General features: G+C 44.2%; 1 protein-coding gene across 1 annotated transcript; it reads right to left on the reverse strand.

Moving 5' to 3' along the window:
- Window positions 1–243: 243 nt before the first annotated feature.
- On the reverse strand, window positions 244–18,313 carry LOC121980871 (disease resistance protein RPM1-like). Its single transcript, XM_042533134.1, has 5 exons — window positions 18,212–18,313; window positions 1,036–3,931; window positions 847–906; window positions 538–774; window positions 244–441 (listed from the first exon to the last, which is right to left on the reverse strand). Exons 2-5 carry the CDS (start codon window positions 3,889–3,891, stop codon window positions 400–402), a joined length of 3,195 nt encoding a protein of 1,064 aa, XP_042389068.1. The 5' UTR covers window positions 3,892–3,931; window positions 18,212–18,313; the 3' UTR covers window positions 244–399.
- Between the last annotated feature and the right edge of the window lie 1,138 nt (window positions 18,314–19,451).

The following is a 19,451-nucleotide window of genomic DNA, read 5'->3' on the forward strand; positions in this document are numbered from 1 at the left end:
TATGATTGATAATAGATGTCCAGTATATATAAGGTTAGTTTCCATGGGCTTAGAGAATCATCTTCATATAGTTTCTTGTTCCTCATTGACAAAATATTTTACGATGCCTAAAGAGGTTCCTTATTTATTATGTTTATATATTTATTTTCTTATGAAACGTATATCTATACTCACATATTTTTATTTTTCCTATTTAAATTTTTATTTTAATTGTCTAGAATTCATGCGATTTAATTTTACCAGAACTATCAAAATCCACATTGAGGATTTTTTTTTTCTACAACCAAATTCCACAGATAACATATTAAAAGTTTACAGTTTGGCAATCAAATATTTTAAAAACGCATGACAAAGGATGGAATTCCAATTTATTGAAAGTTCCTACGATGAGACATAGAATCAACGTGAATCCTCATCCCTCAGATTTTGATGAATAGAAAGCTGCATACGCCAAAATATTTGATCAGATAAATGTTCAATTAAATAAAGTTAAATGCAAAGATTGAATAAATCAAACCGAGAGACGAAATAATTCACCAAACAACAAGGCCAAGCAATCAGTGATCCCTTAGCATCCCCTAGAATCTTGACGCTACCATAAGGTCGTATTAAGTGCTCAGTGTTATCCATTGGAGTTCCAAGGTGTATTCCTGCCCAATTAGGACCTATCTCATATCCCCCCACCCTAGCATTTGAATCAAGGGTTTGAACAACTCCAATTCCCACAATTTTATCTGCATCATTCAAACTCTTCAGAGATACTTCAGCTCCAACCTGCACTTTCAGGAAAAAGAAGATCAGGATCGTGAAGCAATATATTTTTCAGGCATTAAAAGTGAAATATACCTTGAGACTTGATTTTTCGTCTTCAATTTGATCATGGAGAAGGCCACTTCTTTCCTCTTCCTTCATGGTATAAACGAGTAGTCATGAGAAAGAGATTAAATTCTAGTTTTGGCATTTAGACAGTCATAAAATTTTTAGTAAATGCTGCACTGTTTGATGCATCTAAATGGCTGTATGTATTTGGAGTACCTTTGTGAGATTTTGTTGATCTGGTATCACGCCACCAGTCCTGGGGAAGATGTCCAATGTCCTTGATCCATGAATGCCGTCGTCATAGCAGATATCAGGGATGTGCTCTACCTTGCTTCTCTGTTCTGTAATCGCATTGAGGAAGAAGGGGTTGCACTCAGAAAAGTGCAACTTCTGGAGGGACGCCAAGAATTCGATACCTATTGGGATCGTCATCAGTTGCAAGAGGCCTTCCATGATTAACAATTGCAAATTCCTCAGGGACCCTTGATATATTGTTATCTTTCCGAGGTTTGGCAAATGAAGCAAATGAAGTTCTTTGAGATTAGGGAACCAGGTGTTGCGAAAGGTTAGCGTCACGCCGTCATATGCCTTCTGCAGATAGAGCACAGTCAAATTCTGAAGTTGATAAAGTGCAGGAAGAGGATCTCTTTGCAGTCGACTCCAACTCAAACGCAACACCCGTAGATTGTCACTGAGAGAGATGAAAGTTTGGGACAGCTGCACGTAGTTATCCTTGAGTAATGATTGGGGAGCATCGATCAATTCTAATTCCACCAGCTTGCCTTGTAGATAGAGCACACGAAGATTCTTCATAAAGAGACCGAATTCTCGCAAATTGAGGACCTCGTTCTCGTCGTAGGCAGCAATGGACAACTTATACAGGAAAGGCATCTGCGATATCGAGTAGCGCAGTTGTGAGCAGTGGACTGATCTCACCTTGGATATGATGAGCACTCTGATGTTCGTCAGATTCTGAAGCTGCCACACGGACTCATCATCAGCTTCCAGGTCAAGGTGTTGCAGTCTCGTAAGATTCTGTAGGCCCTTGGGAACCTTCACATGTCTAATGGAATGAAACTCTCGACGGCTCGGGTCGTCCAGTCTGCTAGCAAGCAAGTGCAGCAGATTCTTCAATAGGGTTATTGCTTTAGGCAGCTTCACGATTCGAGTATAACGGGCATCAATCGTTTGCAGATTCTGAAGCTTCTTTATGGTCTCCGGAAGCTGTGTGACCCTGGTCCTCCTCAAGCCTAAATAGTGCAGGTTGTATAGCTCTGTCAGTCCATCAGGAACTCTGTCGATGTTTGCATTTTCTAGATCTATTACCCTCATAAATTTTGCTTCTTTTGATATGGTGCGCATTAACTCATCGAAAGCAGAAGAATTGTGCTTGTATATAAGTAAAGACCTGGTGCGAGAGAAATCCATCTTAAACAACACGCTGTTTTTGGTGAAGTCATGCACTGACAATCTACGAGCTTCATCTCTCAACTTTGGTGCTTCTGATTCATTCCACACCATGCTAAATTGTTCCTTTCTGGCCGCTGAAAGAGTTATTTTAAGGAAAAGATTACTCATCTCACATCTCCTCACACTTCCATCGTTATTCTTCTCCACAACCCGCAGCAGGGAACGGTAGATGAGTTCGTTAAAGATTTCTTCTGCAACTTCCTCTTTTGTTTGTTTATCCTCGTCTTGGACGAAGTTTTCGGCTACCCAAAGTCGAATCATCTTTTTTCCCTTTATGTAGTTATCCAACTGGAACATACTACAATACAGGAAGCAGTTTTTCACATTGCCCGGCAGATATTCGTAACAAAGACTCAAGACTTGGTTCACATCATCCGCATTGCTAGATTTGGGCTGCTGCTTGAGTTTACAGTGAATACGTTCTAATTCCGCAGTTTCTTTGTTTGTAAGCATCCATAGCCTGGCAACGGCCACAATAGCCACAGGCAGGCCTTGACAGTATTTTAAGATTTCCCACAAATTCTCAGAAGCAACAAGATCATGTATATCCGCCTGTCTCTTGAAAAGCTCAAATGATTCCTGATCATTCAGTTTGTTCAGCTTCATAGGCTTAAGGTCATTTACCTTTTTATCCACGTCAACTAAGCATGTCGTAATAACTATCCTGCTTCCTTGCTTATTGTCTATAAGCAATCTTTGAACATCCGAAATTAGTTGCAGATTCAGAACGTCATCAAGAATAAGCAAGTAACGTGTCTCTTGCAGAAGGTTATTAACCTTGTATGGTAAATTAATCAGATCAGATGCATTATAAATCTCTTCTTCTTTTGCAGACAATTCTTTAAGAATTCTTGTCAGTAATTCTTCCATTTCACAAGACTTTGAAAGAGTAATCCAAATTTTGCAATCAAAACGAGAGGCCAATGCCTTACTTCTATAAACCTCACCAACCATGGTGGTCTTGCCGACGCCTCTCTTTCCCACAACTGTTATCAAGGAGCGTTTAGGTTCTCCATCTGCTAACCACCCTCTCAGAATCTCTCTCTCTTTTCTGTGAATGGTCTTGTCATCCTCGGAATGCTCAAGCAAGTCTGATGGATCGATACGAACTCTTCCGGTGTTTGGTTCGTCCGAACAACCACCATTTTTGGATAAAAAATTCTTAATATCATATCGTTCTTTCATTGCGTCGAGATGAGCTAGGTCGCCTTCTATTTGTTCCAAATTAGACGATATCCTCTGCAAGATCATAGTCTTTCTGTTATGAAAACCCCAGACTCGGCGGTAAGCTAAGAGATCAGAAATTTGGGATCGCTTTGGCACCGCAGTGAGATACAAAAACTCATCGATGGCATCTTCCAAATTGTTCGCGATCTCCCTTGCTCGTTGTAGCCAAGGTTCCATGACGGTATTATGTTTTTGCACATCTACATTACTCAAAAATGTGTGTATATGCTGAAACTCACTGATAATACGTCTCATCCGACTCGCAATATCACCAAATGGCATTAGTTGTCCATCTTCAAGAAGTGTTCTAATGACAGTTATAGCTTCCCCAGCTAATGCTAGAATAGCCCTTCCGATCAAAAAACTTGGGTCCATACTTGATCTGTTCTTTATAAATTTGGAGAACTGGGCGTGCCTAATATTTCAAACAGGGCAGGTTGGTTATGACGAGGCTAATCAACAGATTTGAGATAATAAGTAAAACAATTAACTAAATACAATAACCAAATAGCAGGAGGTATATTAGTGGTATAAATGGTTTAAGATCTGCAATGAATTAAACATTGGTAGTCTTTTTTTCTTTCTGTTTTTTTGCATGAGAAGATGTTCTTAAATTTTTATGGAACAAAATGATAAAAAATTAAAAATACAAGGGAAAGACCAAGCTATGATTGAGCAAACTGATGTAGGCCTACGCTCGAGGCCGACTGTGCCGAGGTTGTCCGACCCGAGGGGCAAGACATTGTCGACGGACGGATGCGGGACTTTTGAACCTTCGAGGGCTTCGAAGTCGGTGGCATGAAGGCCACTGGCGGTGTGGCAAAAGTCCCTTGTGGCAGAACGGCAAGGGACAGTGTCCGATCAGACGACATGGAGGCCGTTGTTTGTTGAACCAGGGTTGGGGTCGAAGTTTCCACCCGCTCGGTCGACTGCGCCCCCGAGGTGGCAGAACGTGATGAACGTTCGGCTCGGCGCCTCTTGTGCATGTTCAGTGGCACATCGGAGGAGACCGAGCCCGATGGCTCCTCAACGAGAATGATGGGGCGTCGCTCGGTTGGAGGTTGTGAGCCCGGGGTGGCTCCTCCTCTCGGCGCGTGACTAGCCTCGCTTCGCCCATAACAACGGGAGTCTCCTCACTCACGCCGAGCGGATCATCATGTGAGCTGATCGGCTGAAGGCTTCGGCTCGCCAGTTCTTCAATGGCCACCGTATCGATCGCGACGTCCTTAAGCTTCGCCTTGCCAGTCATGTGTGCTCGCATCATGACGTCAGCTGCAAGAAAGAAAGAGAAATCAGTTAGCATCAAAGAAAGAATTAAATGAGCTTCATACCTAGGCTGGTCGACAACCTGGTGCGGATCGGACTCAGGCCGAAGATGTACAAGACACCCTCCAGCAGCAACCTATGGATATAATATTTTTGACCGAACAGCATGGAGGCTGTGTGCAAGTAGTCCGATTAGCTCTTGTGGCTCTTCAGAGGACGCTGAAGCGCCACTTCAAACTACCGGCTGGTCAGGAAGTCTGGCCGCTTGAGAAGACGCATAAAGAAGAAATACTCTTTCCAGTGCTTGTTGGAGGTTAGCATCTTATCGAAGAATACCAAACTGACTCGAGACTGGAATAGGAAGGTTCCCAGATTAGATAGTTTAGGGTAATAGAAAGTTTGAAGACTCATATTAAGCTTCAACATGGATGCCAGTCCCATATCACTGCGATCCTCTATTTGCCCACCGAAGAGTACAGCGAGCCGAGTGCCGGGTATCGAGGCCCTGAGCATCAAATCATTATCTAGGGCCCGCTCGCCAAGATCTGGGAGGACGCACGAGCCCATGTGGCGATGATGCCTCCAAGCGCCCTCGTGAACAGTTACACCCAAATGTCCACTGGAGTAAGTATTTTAATGTAAATTCATAATTTACCTCCAATCGGCACTCATAAACTCTCTTTTGATTGTCCGCAATACTGGGTGGAGAAACTGGCCATGTACCACAGGCTCGCGTTTTTGGAGGAGGAAGTAAAACAACTAAAGGCGTCGAGCGGCCAATCCTCCGTCATTCAAGAAAAGATGGACACCGAGGTGACCATACTCCAAGTTGCTCTGCAGAAGAGCGATAAGCTGCTCGAGGTCAAACGGGCCAAGAGCGCTGGGCAGGCCACCATGCTAGAGTGGCTGAATAAGTAGGTCACCACTTTAGATAATAAGATCGAGTCGACAAACGCGAGGAAGAACCGGGCCATCGCCGACCTAGATGAGAAGAATAAGGAGGCCCGGGCTCTCACCCAAAAGCTAAAGGAGGTCGAATACTTTTTGGTGGTCAAACGAAACAGCTGCTCGGTCGAAGAAACGACCCTTCGCGACCAAATTGCCTCCAGAGATACAGCGCTGGCCACCGCCAAGGATGAGCTAGAGGCCTCTCGAGTGGACCTGAAGACCTATCAAGAGGCTGAGTTGAATATGTTTGAGGTCAGGAAGTAAGCCTACATCCGCTCAGACGAGTTCTGTGACAAAGTCACTGACTGGGCCCTCCGACTATTCGACTTGGCGATTGACGGGATGATCAATCAGCTTCGTGAGGGAGGCCACCTGTCGGCCGATCTGACCAGCAAGGTCATAAGCTGGGACAAGCTTACAGCCGCGCTGCCCGACGATGCCCTGGATTATCTTGAGTGAGGCAGAGCCCTTTAATTTGTAATCCCAAAGTTTTAATGAATGCTCGTCCGTTCGGACAACCTTTATTTCCTTGCATGTTTTTTCAACTTCTTTGAGTTTAGAGCGAACTCCCAGCCCTGTGACTCCGCTCGTCCACAGTTGGTCCACCCAGCCGACCAATCCACTTCGAATTCAGTGGTGCACTTGTTCTATGCACCGCCGATCAGTCTTGGGGATGCTTTGAAGTGTAGTGTTGAACGGTCACTGTATTTTGTAGACTTTGGCCTTTGAGTAGCCATTGCTTATCTTCTCACTGAGCCAAGTGTTTAAGGTCACTGGTCGACCATTGGTACAGAGTGTGCAGGACTCGAGTTTAAGGTTGTCGCTCGACCCTTGGCAGAGGCAGGGATTTAACATCACTGCTCGACGGTTTGTTGTGGATTCGGGTTTAAGGTCGCCACTTGACTATTGATGGGGACAAGAGTTTAACGTCACCACTTGATGATTTGACGTAGATTCGGGTTTAAGGTAACCGCTCGACCGTTGATGGGGACAAGAGTTTAATGTCGTCGCTCTACAGTTTGATGTAGATTCGGGTTTAAGGTCGCCACTCGACCTTTGATGGGGACAAGAGTTTAACGTCGTCATTCGACGATTTGATGAAGATTTGGGTTTAAGGTATCCGTTCGACCACTGATGGACACAGGAGTTTAAGGTCGCTGCTCGACCGTTGGTGCAGACACGTGTTTAAGGTTGCCACTCGACTGCTGACGAAGACAAGAGTTTAACGTCACCGCTTGACGATTTGATGTAGACTCGCGTTTAACATTGTCGCTCGATGATTTAATGTGGACATCAACTGTAGACAAGCGTTTAAGGTTGCCGCTCGACCGTTGATGGAGACAAGAGTTTAACGTTGCCGCTCAATGATTTATTGTGGTCTCGGGTTTAAGGTCGTTGTTCGACCATTGGTGGAGACAAGAGTTTAACGTCACCGCTCGACGATTTGAGGCAAACCCGTGTTTAACGTTGTCGCTCGACGATTGGAGGTAGACCTATGTTTAATGTCGCCGCTCGACGATTGACTTAATCCTGGGTTTAAGGTCGTCGCTCGATCGTTTGAGAAAGATGTACTTCAAGGGGCTTCTGTTTTTTTTTATTCAAATTTTGCCCTGCGCTCGAGAGACATACAAGAAATACAGTACATAGTATTCACTTACGCACCTCTCATCCAGCCCTGTAGGGTTGAAGATGGTTTGCGCTACAACTCTTTATCCTCCAGATAGTAGGCGTCCGAACAGAGCTTCTGTACGACCTTGAAAGACCCTGCCCATAGGGCCTCGAGCTTGGTGGCGTCGCCAACCAACTTCACTTTCTTCCAGACGAGATCACCGACATGGAAGGATCTTGGGATTACTCTCCGGTTGTAGTTTTACTTCATCCATTATCGGTACGCCGTTAGCCGAACGGCTGCTTTAGCGCGCGTTTCATCCACCAGGTCGAGCTTCATATGCCTCCCTTTAGCGTTTCCTTCGTCATAGAGTTGCACCCGATCGGACTCCACTCTGACTTCTATGGGGACCAATTCTTTGCCGTCGTACACCAAATGAAATGGGGTTGTGTCGGTCCCCTCTTTTGGAGTCGTGCGGAGAGACCACAACACATTGGGGAGCTCATCAATCCAGCAACCTCCCACGTGGTCGAGCCAAGCGCGTAAGACTTTGAGGATCTCTCGATTGGCGACTTTGGCTTGTCAGTTGCCCTGAGGGTAGGCCACTGAAGTGAAGGTTTATTGGATGCCATAACCTTCACACCAATCTCTAAGCTCTTGACTGGTGAACTGTCTTCCATTGTCGGACACGAGTCGGCGTGGAATGCCAAACTGGCAAATGATATTTTTCCAAATAAATTTGATGATCATCCGCTTGGTGATTCTTGCAAGCGGCTCAGCTTCCACCCACTTAGAGAAGTAGTCAACCACAACAAGCAAAATCTTTCGCTGACCGGTCGTTATTGGGAACGATCCAACCATATCCATGCCCCATTGGTTGAACAGGCATGATACTGTGGACGCCTTCATTTCTTCGATTGGTTGGTGTGACAGGTTGTGATACTTCTGGTAGGATAAGCAGGTGGTCACCGTCCGAGCGGCATCCTCCTGGAGGGTCAGCCAGAAATACCCGGCTAGGAGTATCTTACGGGCTAGCACTCGGCTGCCCAGGTGACCTCCGCAAGAGCCTTGGTGCACCTCCTTTAGGATGTACTCGACGTCTTCCGATCTAACGCACTTGAGGAGGAGCTTGGAGAAGGCTCTATTGTAGAGCTGATCCCCGATCAAGGTGAACCGTCCGACCCTCTTCTTTAGCAAACAAGCTTCTTCTGGATCGGCAAGAGCAGCTCCTGACCACAAGAACTCCGTCAGGGCCGTCCTCCAGTCTTACGGGAAGGTTATTCCCTCCATCCGATCGATGTGCGCCTCGAGTGAGACTTGCTCGATTGGCTGACCTATGATGATCGGCATCAATGAACTGGCTAGTTTCGCTAACTCATCCACCGTCTGGTTCTCCGCTTGGGGGATCTTATGTATAGCGACCTCCTGGAAGTTGGTTTTTAACCTCTTGAAAGCCTCTACATAGAGCTTCAGCCGTGTGTTGCTTATCTCGAAGGTTCCGGATAGTTGTTGGGCGGTGAGCTGGGAGTCCAAGTGGATGAGGACTTTAACCGCTTCCACATGCTGAGTTGCTTGTAGGTTGGCTATCAGCGGCTCATACTCTACTTCGTTGTTAGTGGCTCGGTAGTCCAGTCGAACGGGCAGCTGCATCTGATCCTCCCGTGGTGAGATAAGCAATATGTCGATCCCGCTGCCTTGTCGAGTGGACGAGTCGTCCATATATATCTTCCATGTTGCTGCCGACTCATCACTCTGGACTTCTATGATGAAATCTGCCAAGGCTTGAGCCTTGATCGCCACTCGGAGCTAATACTGATTGTCGAACTCGCTCAGCTCGGTCGTCCATTTAATCAGCCGTCCGGACGCCTCCGGATTGAGGAGGACTCTTCCTAGAGCGCTGTTAGTCGTCACAATTATTGAGTGTGCCAGGAAGTATGTGCAAAGCCTCCACGTGGCAAGTATTAATGCATAAGCCAACTTTTCGAGACCAATGTAGCGGGACTCAGCATCTTTTAATATGTGGCTCAAAAAATATACAGGCTACTGCTTTGGGCCGTTCTACCTAACTAGAGCTGACCTGACTGCATGCTCATTAGATGACAAATAGATCCAGAGTGGCTCAACCACAACCGGTTTGGCTAACACAGGCAGTGAGTTTAGATACTCCTTCAGCTCCTCTAGTGCTCGGTCGCACTCGGCGTCCCAATGGAATTTTGTAGCTCGGCGCATTATCTTGAAGAATGGCAGGCTCCGATCAGACGACTTGGATATGAACCTGGATAGTGTCGTGATCCAACTGGTTAACCTCTGAGCTTCCTTCAAATTCCAAGGCGGAGGCATGTTCTACAAAGCTTAGACCTTACTCGAATTGGCTTTGATGCCCACTCGGTGACTATGTAGCTCAGGAAGCAACCACTCTTCGCGTCGAACAGACACTTACTCGGGTTCAGCTTTATTCCATATGTTCTCAGTGTGCGGCAAGTCTCGCCAATATCTGCGCATAGGACAGCAGCTTGGAGGGATTTAATTAGTATGTCGTCGACATATACCTCCATATTACGGTTGATTTGTCGTTGGAACACTTTGTTCATCAGCCTTTGGTAGGTGGCTCAAGCGTTCTTCAATCCGAATGACATGACGTTGTAGTAGTATGTTTCGTCAGCCATAATGAAGTTGACCTTCTCTTGATACTCTCGGACGAGTGACACTTGGTGGTAGCTCTGATAGGCGTCGAGCATGCAGATCAGCTCACAGCCCATCGTCGAGTCCACCATTTGGTCTCTCCTGGGCAGTGGATAGAAGTCCTTCGGGCATGCTTTGTTTAAATTGTGGAAGTCGATGTAGACCCACCATTTGTTGCCTGGCTTGGAGACTAGCACAACATTAGCTAGCCAGCTCAAGAACTAGACTTCCCTGATATGGCCGGCCTGTAGTAGCTTTTCTGTCTCTACCCGAATGATCACATTCTGCTCCGCACTGAAGTCCCTTTTCCTTTGCTTGACCGATCGAGCGTCCAATCGGACGTGAAGCTCGTGCTAAGCCACACTCGGTGAGATGCCGAGCAGCTCATGTGTCGACCAGGTGAATACATCAATTTTGTTTGAGGCATGCAATCAGCTCTACCTTCTTCCCCTCCTCCAGGTCAGCGACGATGAAGGTCGTGTCTTCCGACCAGCTCGAGTGGATCTAGACCTCCTCCTTTTCCTCGTATACCAGAGTAGGAGGTTTTTCAGTGATAGTATTTACCTCTAGCCATGGAGTCTTCCGAGTGGCTGTGGCCTCAGTCTTAACCATCTCCACATAGCAGCGTTGAGCGGCCAGTTGATCGCCCTTCACCTCGCCCACCTAATCGTCCACTGAGAACTTTATCTTTTGGCAGTAAGTTGACACTACCGCCCAGAACTCGTTGAGAGCCGGTTGGCCCAAGATGAGGTTGTAGGCCGATGGTGTGTCCACCACTATGAAGTTGGTGGTCTGGGCCCTCCTCAACGGTTCTTCTCCCAACGAGATGGCTAGCCTTGTTTGGCCGATAAACAATACTTCATTACCTGTGAATCCGTAAAGCGGGGTCACCATGGGTAGCAACCCACTTCGATCAATCTGCAGCTGATCGAACATCTTCTTGAAGATAATGTTCACCGAACTCCCCGTGTTGACGAAGGTCCGGTGAATGGTAGTTGGCGATTACCACTCGGATGATCAAAACATCATCATGAGGGATCTCTACACCCTCCAAATCGCTGGGGCCAAAGCTAATCTAAGGCCATTTGGCCTTCTCCTTGCTGCATCCCACGAAATGGATTTTCAATCGCCGAGCGTATGACTTCCTAGCCCAGTTGGAGTCACCGCCAGTCGGTGCAATAGGTATCATGCCTATCTCTCCTCTGGAAGCATTATTCCTATTTTCTTCTTCCTGAGCAGATGGTCTATCTCGCTCGGCTGGGGCTCGGGACGGATTGGTGTCTTCCCTCCGTTGATGTTGGTGATGGTGATGGCGTTCGAGCAGCCTTCTATCATCTCGACGCTCAGAGGATCTTTGTCGTGGTCGCCAATCGGGCAAAGGTGATTGGCGACTGTATCCTCTTGAAGCTAGTCGGCTAACAATCGGTGTCAGTCCCCGGTAGTCTCGCGTGTTATGCGTCGCCGACTGGTGGAATGAATAAAATATAGGCGTTCATACCTTGCCCTTCGACGCCTTAGGCCGACCAGACGCTATATGTTGTACGGCATGTGCCTTGGTCTCTTGGTGCAGTTGTGCTCCTTCAACCCTTGGCCCCTTGGGCGGTAGATGGTTGCTTGCCGGTCAGTGCTCGGTTGGTGTCGTATTCTCGGTCGACGCCTCCTTTCTTCTGGCCGCCTGAGCTTCTTCCACATTGATATAATCATTGGTCTTCTTGAGCATGTGGTCAAAGTCCCTGGGCGGCTTCTGGATGAATGACCAGAAGAAATCTCCCTCGGCGAGCCCTTGGGTGAAGGCATTCAACATAGTCTTGGACGAGACCGAGGGGATGTCCATGGCCACTTGATTGAAGCACTGAATGTAAGCTCGGAGCACTTCCTTGGGCCCTTGTTTCAGGATGAAGAGGTTGACACTTGTCTTCTGGTAGCATCGGCTGCTAGCGAAGTGGTGCTGGAACACGGCTCGAAAATCCTTGAAGCTTCGTATCGAGCTGTCCAGCAACCTTCTGAACCAGTGTTGCGCCAATCCCGAGAGAATCGTGAGGAAGATTCTGCACTTCACTCCGTTCGTGTACTGGTGTAGCGTAGCTTCATTGTCGAACCGATCCAGATGATCATCAGGGTCGGTCGATCCGTTCTATGTCCCAATTGCCAACGGGGTGTAGTGTCGGGGCAGAGATTCTTGTAAGATCTCCTTTAAGAACTGTCTGTTGATCCGTTCAGGAGACGTGTTGCTTCGGGGCACTTTGCCTTTCCGTGTGTCCTGAGCGGGGGCATCGTCTGAAGATGATCCTTGCTCCTAAGGCGCTTGGGCTATCTCTGAGGGGGTCTGGAATAGAGCTCGATAGAAGGGGATTGGCACGGGCAGCGCTTTCCCTTGCGTGTCGATCCACCTTCGGTTTTGCCCCCATATGGAGAGTTACTCCGCTCGGTCTTCTTGCCCTGCTCGTCCGTCGGCCATCGATATTGCAGGCTGCGGCGCTAGCCGATCGGCTAGAGCCTGTTATTGTTGTTGCTCGATCATTTTCGCTGCTCGTGCTTACATGAGCATCTCCAGCTCTTCCTATGTGAGTGTTACGGTGGTTAGTCGTCCAGCGTCTTCCATCTTCTCGGCTTGGATTCATGTGACATTCCCATAAACAGCGTCAAATATGATCATGTCCGAAAGTTGATGAGATGGATGCTGAGAATGTGGCACTCCTGTTGATCTCCGATGGACTTTGCTTCGACCTGCAACATAAACAGCGTCAGTGCCGAGCCAGGGAAGGGGTCCCCGACGATGGCCCTCCGACACTCAAGTTAGTCTCTGGTGAAGCAAGAAAAAGAAGAAGCAACGAGAACTGTAGCACAACAGTAAATATCGCATGTAACACATACATCCGCCAATGCTTGGACCCCCTTTATATAGAGCTCCAGAAGCGTGCATGCACACTTCCCAAGGCGAGCACGCATCTCATTTCCTTCCTTGAAAATACGTGTCAGTAAAGTGCCCCTAACACAGTACCTTAACGAGCCGAGCATATCTCTAAAGTGATAGTGGAAGCTTCTACTATACGATCCTCTGTCTGACCATGCCGCCTGTCAACGGCACTAGCTCCCAAAAGAATGTCAAAAGATATCCTGCAGTGTCTGTTGCTTGGCCGAGCGGAATAGTCGCTCGGCTGAAATTCTGCAATCCATGTGTTGTCTGCTATCGCGCCGAGCGAGATAGCAGCTCGACCGAAAGTTCATTGTCCAAGTGTTGTCCGTTGTCGGGTCGAGTGGGATAGCCGCTCGGCCAGAAGTCCACTGTCCACATGCTCTATTGCTGAGCCGAGCGGGATAGCCGCTCGGCGGGAAGTTCACTGTCCACGTTCTCAGTTGATGTCGAATTTGCTGCTAGGCCGAGCGGAGGAGCCGCTCTGCTCGGCTTTTGCACGTCCCTTGAGCGTCGGTTTGATTACTCCCTGTGTCGAAGACGATGGGTCGGTGCTTAATTCCCAGTCGGAGTATGATTCTCACGACCGGACAATACAGTACACCCATTGACTATCTTGATTTTCACCTCCTTTGACCTCTATCATGACAATGGGATGGAATCTTTCATCATCATTACATCACTTATATTTTTGATCTAGTATTGAGATGACATATTAGAGATTTTTTTTAAAAAACAAAAAACTCATATAGAACTCCAACTATTAGAGATATCACACTCAATGAACTAACGGCTGGAATTGCAACAGCAAATGGCCAACTATACAACCCAATTAGTTCAATCCGGAGTTCTAATTAGGTTAACTAGATAAATAAGAATCCAAGGAAACGTCTCTTGGCTTTTCAGGGTTAAAGTTGGATAAAGGGCAGAATGTAGCCATATAAATAGTGGTTGTTTTTGGCCATGTAGAGGCTAATTTTATCTTCTATTAGCGAGGCTCTTATTTTGTTAGCTCTTTAATAGAACTTGAAACTTATCAAGGCATTCCTTGTGATGTTCATTGGCTCATCAACCTCTTTCCCTTTTTGATTGCGGCACCATCTAGCCGGTTCCAACTTTCAAACTAGTTGTGGGTTGCTGATCCTCGTTGTTTCTTTCTATTTCTACAGCAATTCGAGCAAGTTGTTGAGACTTTTATTCTCAATTAGGTTCACATCATAACAATCCCTACATTTAGCTACTAGTTGCAGTACCAATTCCCATGTAATGTAATTATGGTTCTTCATTCATAAATTGATATATTCCTTGCTCTATCCAAATTATATATTTAATATTAAAAATTATATATATATATAAACCATTTAATATATGTGTGTGTGACTGACACACTTTAATGAATTAGCTATTGAATTGGTAAAATTGGTCAAGTTGGATGGAATGGGTAAGTTAGTAGAGTTGGACAAGTCTAGTAGGTCAAATGACCGATTAGGTTTGGCAATTTGGACAAGCAGGCGGTTGGATAGCAAGCCAAGCAGTTGGACAACTTGGTCAAATCAATATTATCAAACTAACACGCGTGGCTTAGTGACCAAATAAATCATTGCCTAGTTAAGTATTCACCTCAATTTTTCTATAGTATATATATCTAATTTAAAATAATTTATTTTATTAAATTTAGATAATTATTTTTATTATGCACTACATCAATCATCTTAAATTTTAATTTTTTTTATTTTTTTAAATTTTTTTTCTCTCTCCTTCACTTTTTTTATTATTTTCTCCTTCTCCTTATGTAATATCAAACTTTTCATTACCTAATCCATTTCTTTTATTTTTCTCTCTCTCCCAAATTAAATAATATTTTAATATTTAGAGAATGAATTTATTCTCTAAATTTAAAAAAATATTATTTATAAAATATAAATTTAGAGAATAGATACAAGATTTTTTTATGTAAAATATAAAATTTAATGTAAATTATGTGTTTAGAAAAATTGATATGGACACTATTAGAATATTAGTCAGGAAGCTTAAAGAATTATTAGAGCAAATTAGTACCTTGGCTAAGTTGGATAGATGAAATAGTTGAGTTGGTGAACCAATCAAGTACATAATCGAGTTCCAGTGCATTAAAAGGATTGATCATGGTGGCAAAAGGCGAATATGTTCGCCCCCAACGCCCCCGCCAACTCATCCCAGAGTCAACACAGAAGAAGTAAATCACAAACAGCTACTACCTTTTGGAATAGTGACTAGCACATAAGTGAGACATTTACCTCAACTTTGCCGAGATTCGAACTTCAGACCTCATAATGTTGGTGCAATCGACCTCCAAGATTTTAATGTCAGACAAATATATTTAAGTATGAAGCTTGATCTAGAGAAGTCCTAGTTGCAGGCTAGGCAAAGGAAGTCCTAGTTGGAGGCTAGGCAAGAGAAATCTCGGTATATCGTGGAAGCTAGATAGATAGGTTTTGAGAACCTGATCTCTGGATAGCCGAATACTAAGGCAAGGGAAATCTCGGTATATCGTGGAAGCTAGGTGGATAGGTTTGGAGGACCTGATCCTTGGGTAGTCGAATACTGAGTCTTGGTGAGTCAAGTCAAGTAGTGAAAAACCTAGGAGGAGATAACCTTAGGTAACGAGAAGTCTTGGAGGAGTGAACTCCAAGCAAGGTTGATCGGCTGGTTTCTGGTCGACAGCGCGCGATTGACCGGACCAGCGGATCTCGGTAAATCTAGGTTTAGGTTTACCATTGTATTCTGCATTATTATTGTTGTTGGCTAATATAATATTGCAGGAAATGTCTTAGTGGATCAGACGATCAGACACTATGCAGGCAAAGTCCAAACATGTCTGGAGGACCATGTTTGACAGGTAAGTTGAGGTAAACAACTAGAGGAGTGACAGTGAGGTCGAGTTCCTGAAGGGAACAACCTAAGGTCGCTGATCCAACTGAAGAACCGGGAATGTTTCCAAGTTGAGATCAAGACAATTCTACTATCTAATATTACTCATGCATTATATATTACTGTGCTAACCTTTGTGTTGCAGGGATACTTTGTTTAACTCTGTGTTGCAGGTTCGGCCAAATCGATCGACCGAATGTAGGGATCGGTCGGCCGAAACATGATGACTTAGCACAGGCCAGTTCATCAGCATCGATCAAAAGAAAAAGGAAAAAGAGTTGATCGGTCGACTGAACCCATGGATCGATCGACCGAACCAGTCAACATTAATGCAGCATTAAATGTGGATCTTGACAAATTTCGACGAACAGGGAATGAGCCTGTTTCGTCGATCGAAAAGAGGGATCGGTCGACCGAACCCTTAATGATTAATTAATGCCGAAGATCGAATCAACATCGGATCTCAGCTAGGAAGGAAGGAAGCTAGTTCGGTCGACCGAACCCAAGGATCGCTCGACCGAACATCGACGATCTTATAAAAAGAAGATTGAGGTCTGAGGTTGTACAATACTTTTCTAATCATCTCAAAGCTCTTCTCTGTAAGCGGACCGTGCTACAAGTTCTCTACGACTCTTCAAGCTATTCCGTCCGGAAGTACCGACCGAGCTTCAACCTTCACTTACTATTGTCGGTATACTTTATTTGTATTGCACTTAAATTCATATAAGATAGTAGGATTGTTACTATCTTATATCATTGCATACTATACGCATTACTTCTTTCCGAGGTTTTCGGGAAGAAAAATCTTAGTGGATTGTCCATCAGTGCGATCAAAGATCGCGGACCTTGGAGTAGGACTCAACCTGGGCTCCGAACCAAGTAACCGAACGAGTCTCCTTTTACTTTCCACTGCACGACTCTGTTTTCTAAAGTAAAAAAAAGTTTTAAAAGCGCGATATTCACCTCCCCCCTCTATCGCACTCATCCGATCCAACACATAGTACCAATACCTCATGCGCCAGCCACTAAATCATCCCGAGGAAACTCAAAAGGATTGATCACGCTAATAGAGTAAGAAGTTAAAACAATCAAATGATTAGTCAAGTCAACCTAATCAAAATATCGATCGAATCAATCAAGTTAAATGATTGATTGAGTTGGTTAAGTCAAAATGAGTCAAAAGTGTTGGACAATTATTTGAGATTGTTGGAGATATTTATGGGAGATAATAGGAAATAGTCTAAATTTCAAATTTGTTGAAAAAATAAATTCAAATTTATTTGTTAAGATAGTGTGAATTAATAATTTCAAGCTGTCAAGTGGGGAAGGATGAGTTACCTTATATAGGAGATGAAAATGGATGAAGTTTCTACTTAGTGCATCTATGCATCTATATTTCTCTTCAAAGTCATAGACTCTTTATATAAGAGTTTCGTTGTAGAAGTAAATTATATTAAATAATCAAATAAAAGTCATTTATTGTCTTTAACTTCCTAGCTTAAAATGTCAGCCGCCGATCATCAATGATCAACCAATTTACTCGATGGTTACGGATTTGCCATTAATGTTGAATGTTTCAAATCCGATCATTAATATGTCAATTAAACACTTGAGAAGTTAGCATAAAAAATTCATGTAACAAAATGTAGGATTCGTTTGAACAAATTTTGTCTCAATTAGACATGCACAAATCATGCTCACACATAAGTCATTCGAGTTCACTACAATTAGGATCCTAAATTTGTACTCCATGGGCCCATAAGTAAAAGAGAGTATCTCCCTATATAACTTCAATGATTACGATGCATTCACTCAAGTCGGAGAACTTAGCAAGTTGAATGTCCTAGTTAACTAAGGAATCAATAGAATAGTCAGGCTGAGGTTAAGCAAGGCAGACAAGACAAGGTAAATCATTCTGACTGAACAAAGTGTACTAGCAAGACAACTAAAATAAAATATTTCATTTTATTGTTGTGAGCTAACGATGCTTTCCTTATTCTATTTCTTATCTGTTTGGCTCTACAAACCAAAAACATTATTAAAATTTAATTTATGCCTGGAATGCAATAGATCACACTTCTCAACGAACGAATTGAATTTAATGAAATTTTTTTTTCATTAAGTTTGATTTTAAAAAATTATACAAACAATAAAAATTGAATAACCTTCGCAAAATCAAATCTCACGCAATAAAAAAATTGATTTAGAACATATTAAAATATTGATAAAAGAAAAAGCAGCAGGCATAATAATCAAGACAGTCCTAGAATAGAATTGTTACTCTTGGTTATATTATAGCGAAAAACACAACAATCAGAATGGTTATTCTCATATAAATAAATCATCAATTTCAAGAAAATAATTACCTGAAAGAAGCTTCAATTCCTCGACCTAGAGCACCTTTCTTTGTTCTTTTGGATTCAAACCCCTCTCATATGCTCTATTTATACGTAAGGAATCCAATAATCGTCCTTCCTCCTCCTTAAAATATATATAGTTTGCTCACTTCTTACAAAAATAAAATTGACAAAAGAAAAAAAAAATCTTAGTCATATATTATTCATATAAAGTTGACTTAAGAAAAAAATATATTATTCTTAGTCATATTTTAATATAAAATCGACTAAAGAAAAAAAAATATATTATTCTTAGTCATATATTAAATGCATAAGACAACGGGCATGTATTTTATAATGTGTACAACTTCTTCTTGGATCTAGGAGAGTTTTGAATATTGTCTCATTAAATTATTTTACTTTACTTTTTAAACATGTTATCACCTAATCATTAACATTACTAATTCATCTAAACACAAGATAACTTAATCTATTATGATCATCCAACTAGTTTAACCATCAAAATTTCCATCAATCTCCGTCTGTTAAGTAGTGACGGAGCTAGGATTATAAATCTGTTCGAGCTAAAAAAAATTTAAGAAGAAAAATTTTAAAAACACCCGGGCTATAACAGGATCAGGCCCGGCCCAGAGGCCGGGCGGTCCTGGGCGTCTGCCCAGGGCCCAATATTTTGGGGGGCCCAAATTTGTAGATAAGTATGTATTTAATAATTAGGTTAAGTGTTATTTTCCTTTTGTTTTTGTTTTTTTTTGCATCCGCCGGCTACTGCTTATTTTCCATGTGCAGTTTGCTTTTTGACTTTTACATCCGCCGGCTGCTGCCAACGTTCCTTTTGCTTTTTGGCTTTTGCATCCGCCGGCTGCTTCTTATGCTTACTTTCCTTTTGCTTTTTTGCATCCTTCCTTTTGCTTTTTGCATCCGCCTGCTGCTGCTCCACGAAATCCATCGTCGGCGCTGCTCCTTTGGCGAAATCGCCCCGTTCGGCTGCGAGACTGCGTACTCTCCTTCACCTCCGTCGGTCGGCGGCTGCTGCTCCAAGCGCATCAGAGGGCCACGCGACAGAGAGGGACAGTAGGGACCCTCTCCGCTGGTACTCCACTCTCCCCCGCGCGGCCGCGTCGCTGCCGGAAACACACTGCCCGCGACGCACGACTGCACGAGGCGTACTACTCGGCGCACCGAGCGGCATCGGAGGACGGAGGAGCTGAACTGCTGAAGAAGAAAACGCCGCTTCCCTACCGCTGCCAGG

The sequence above is a fragment of the Zingiber officinale genome, chromosome 5A (genome assembly GCF_018446385.1).
Source record: "Zingiber officinale cultivar Zhangliang chromosome 5A, Zo_v1.1, whole genome shotgun sequence".
Classification (NCBI taxonomy): domain Eukaryota; kingdom Viridiplantae; phylum Streptophyta; class Magnoliopsida; order Zingiberales; family Zingiberaceae; genus Zingiber; species Zingiber officinale.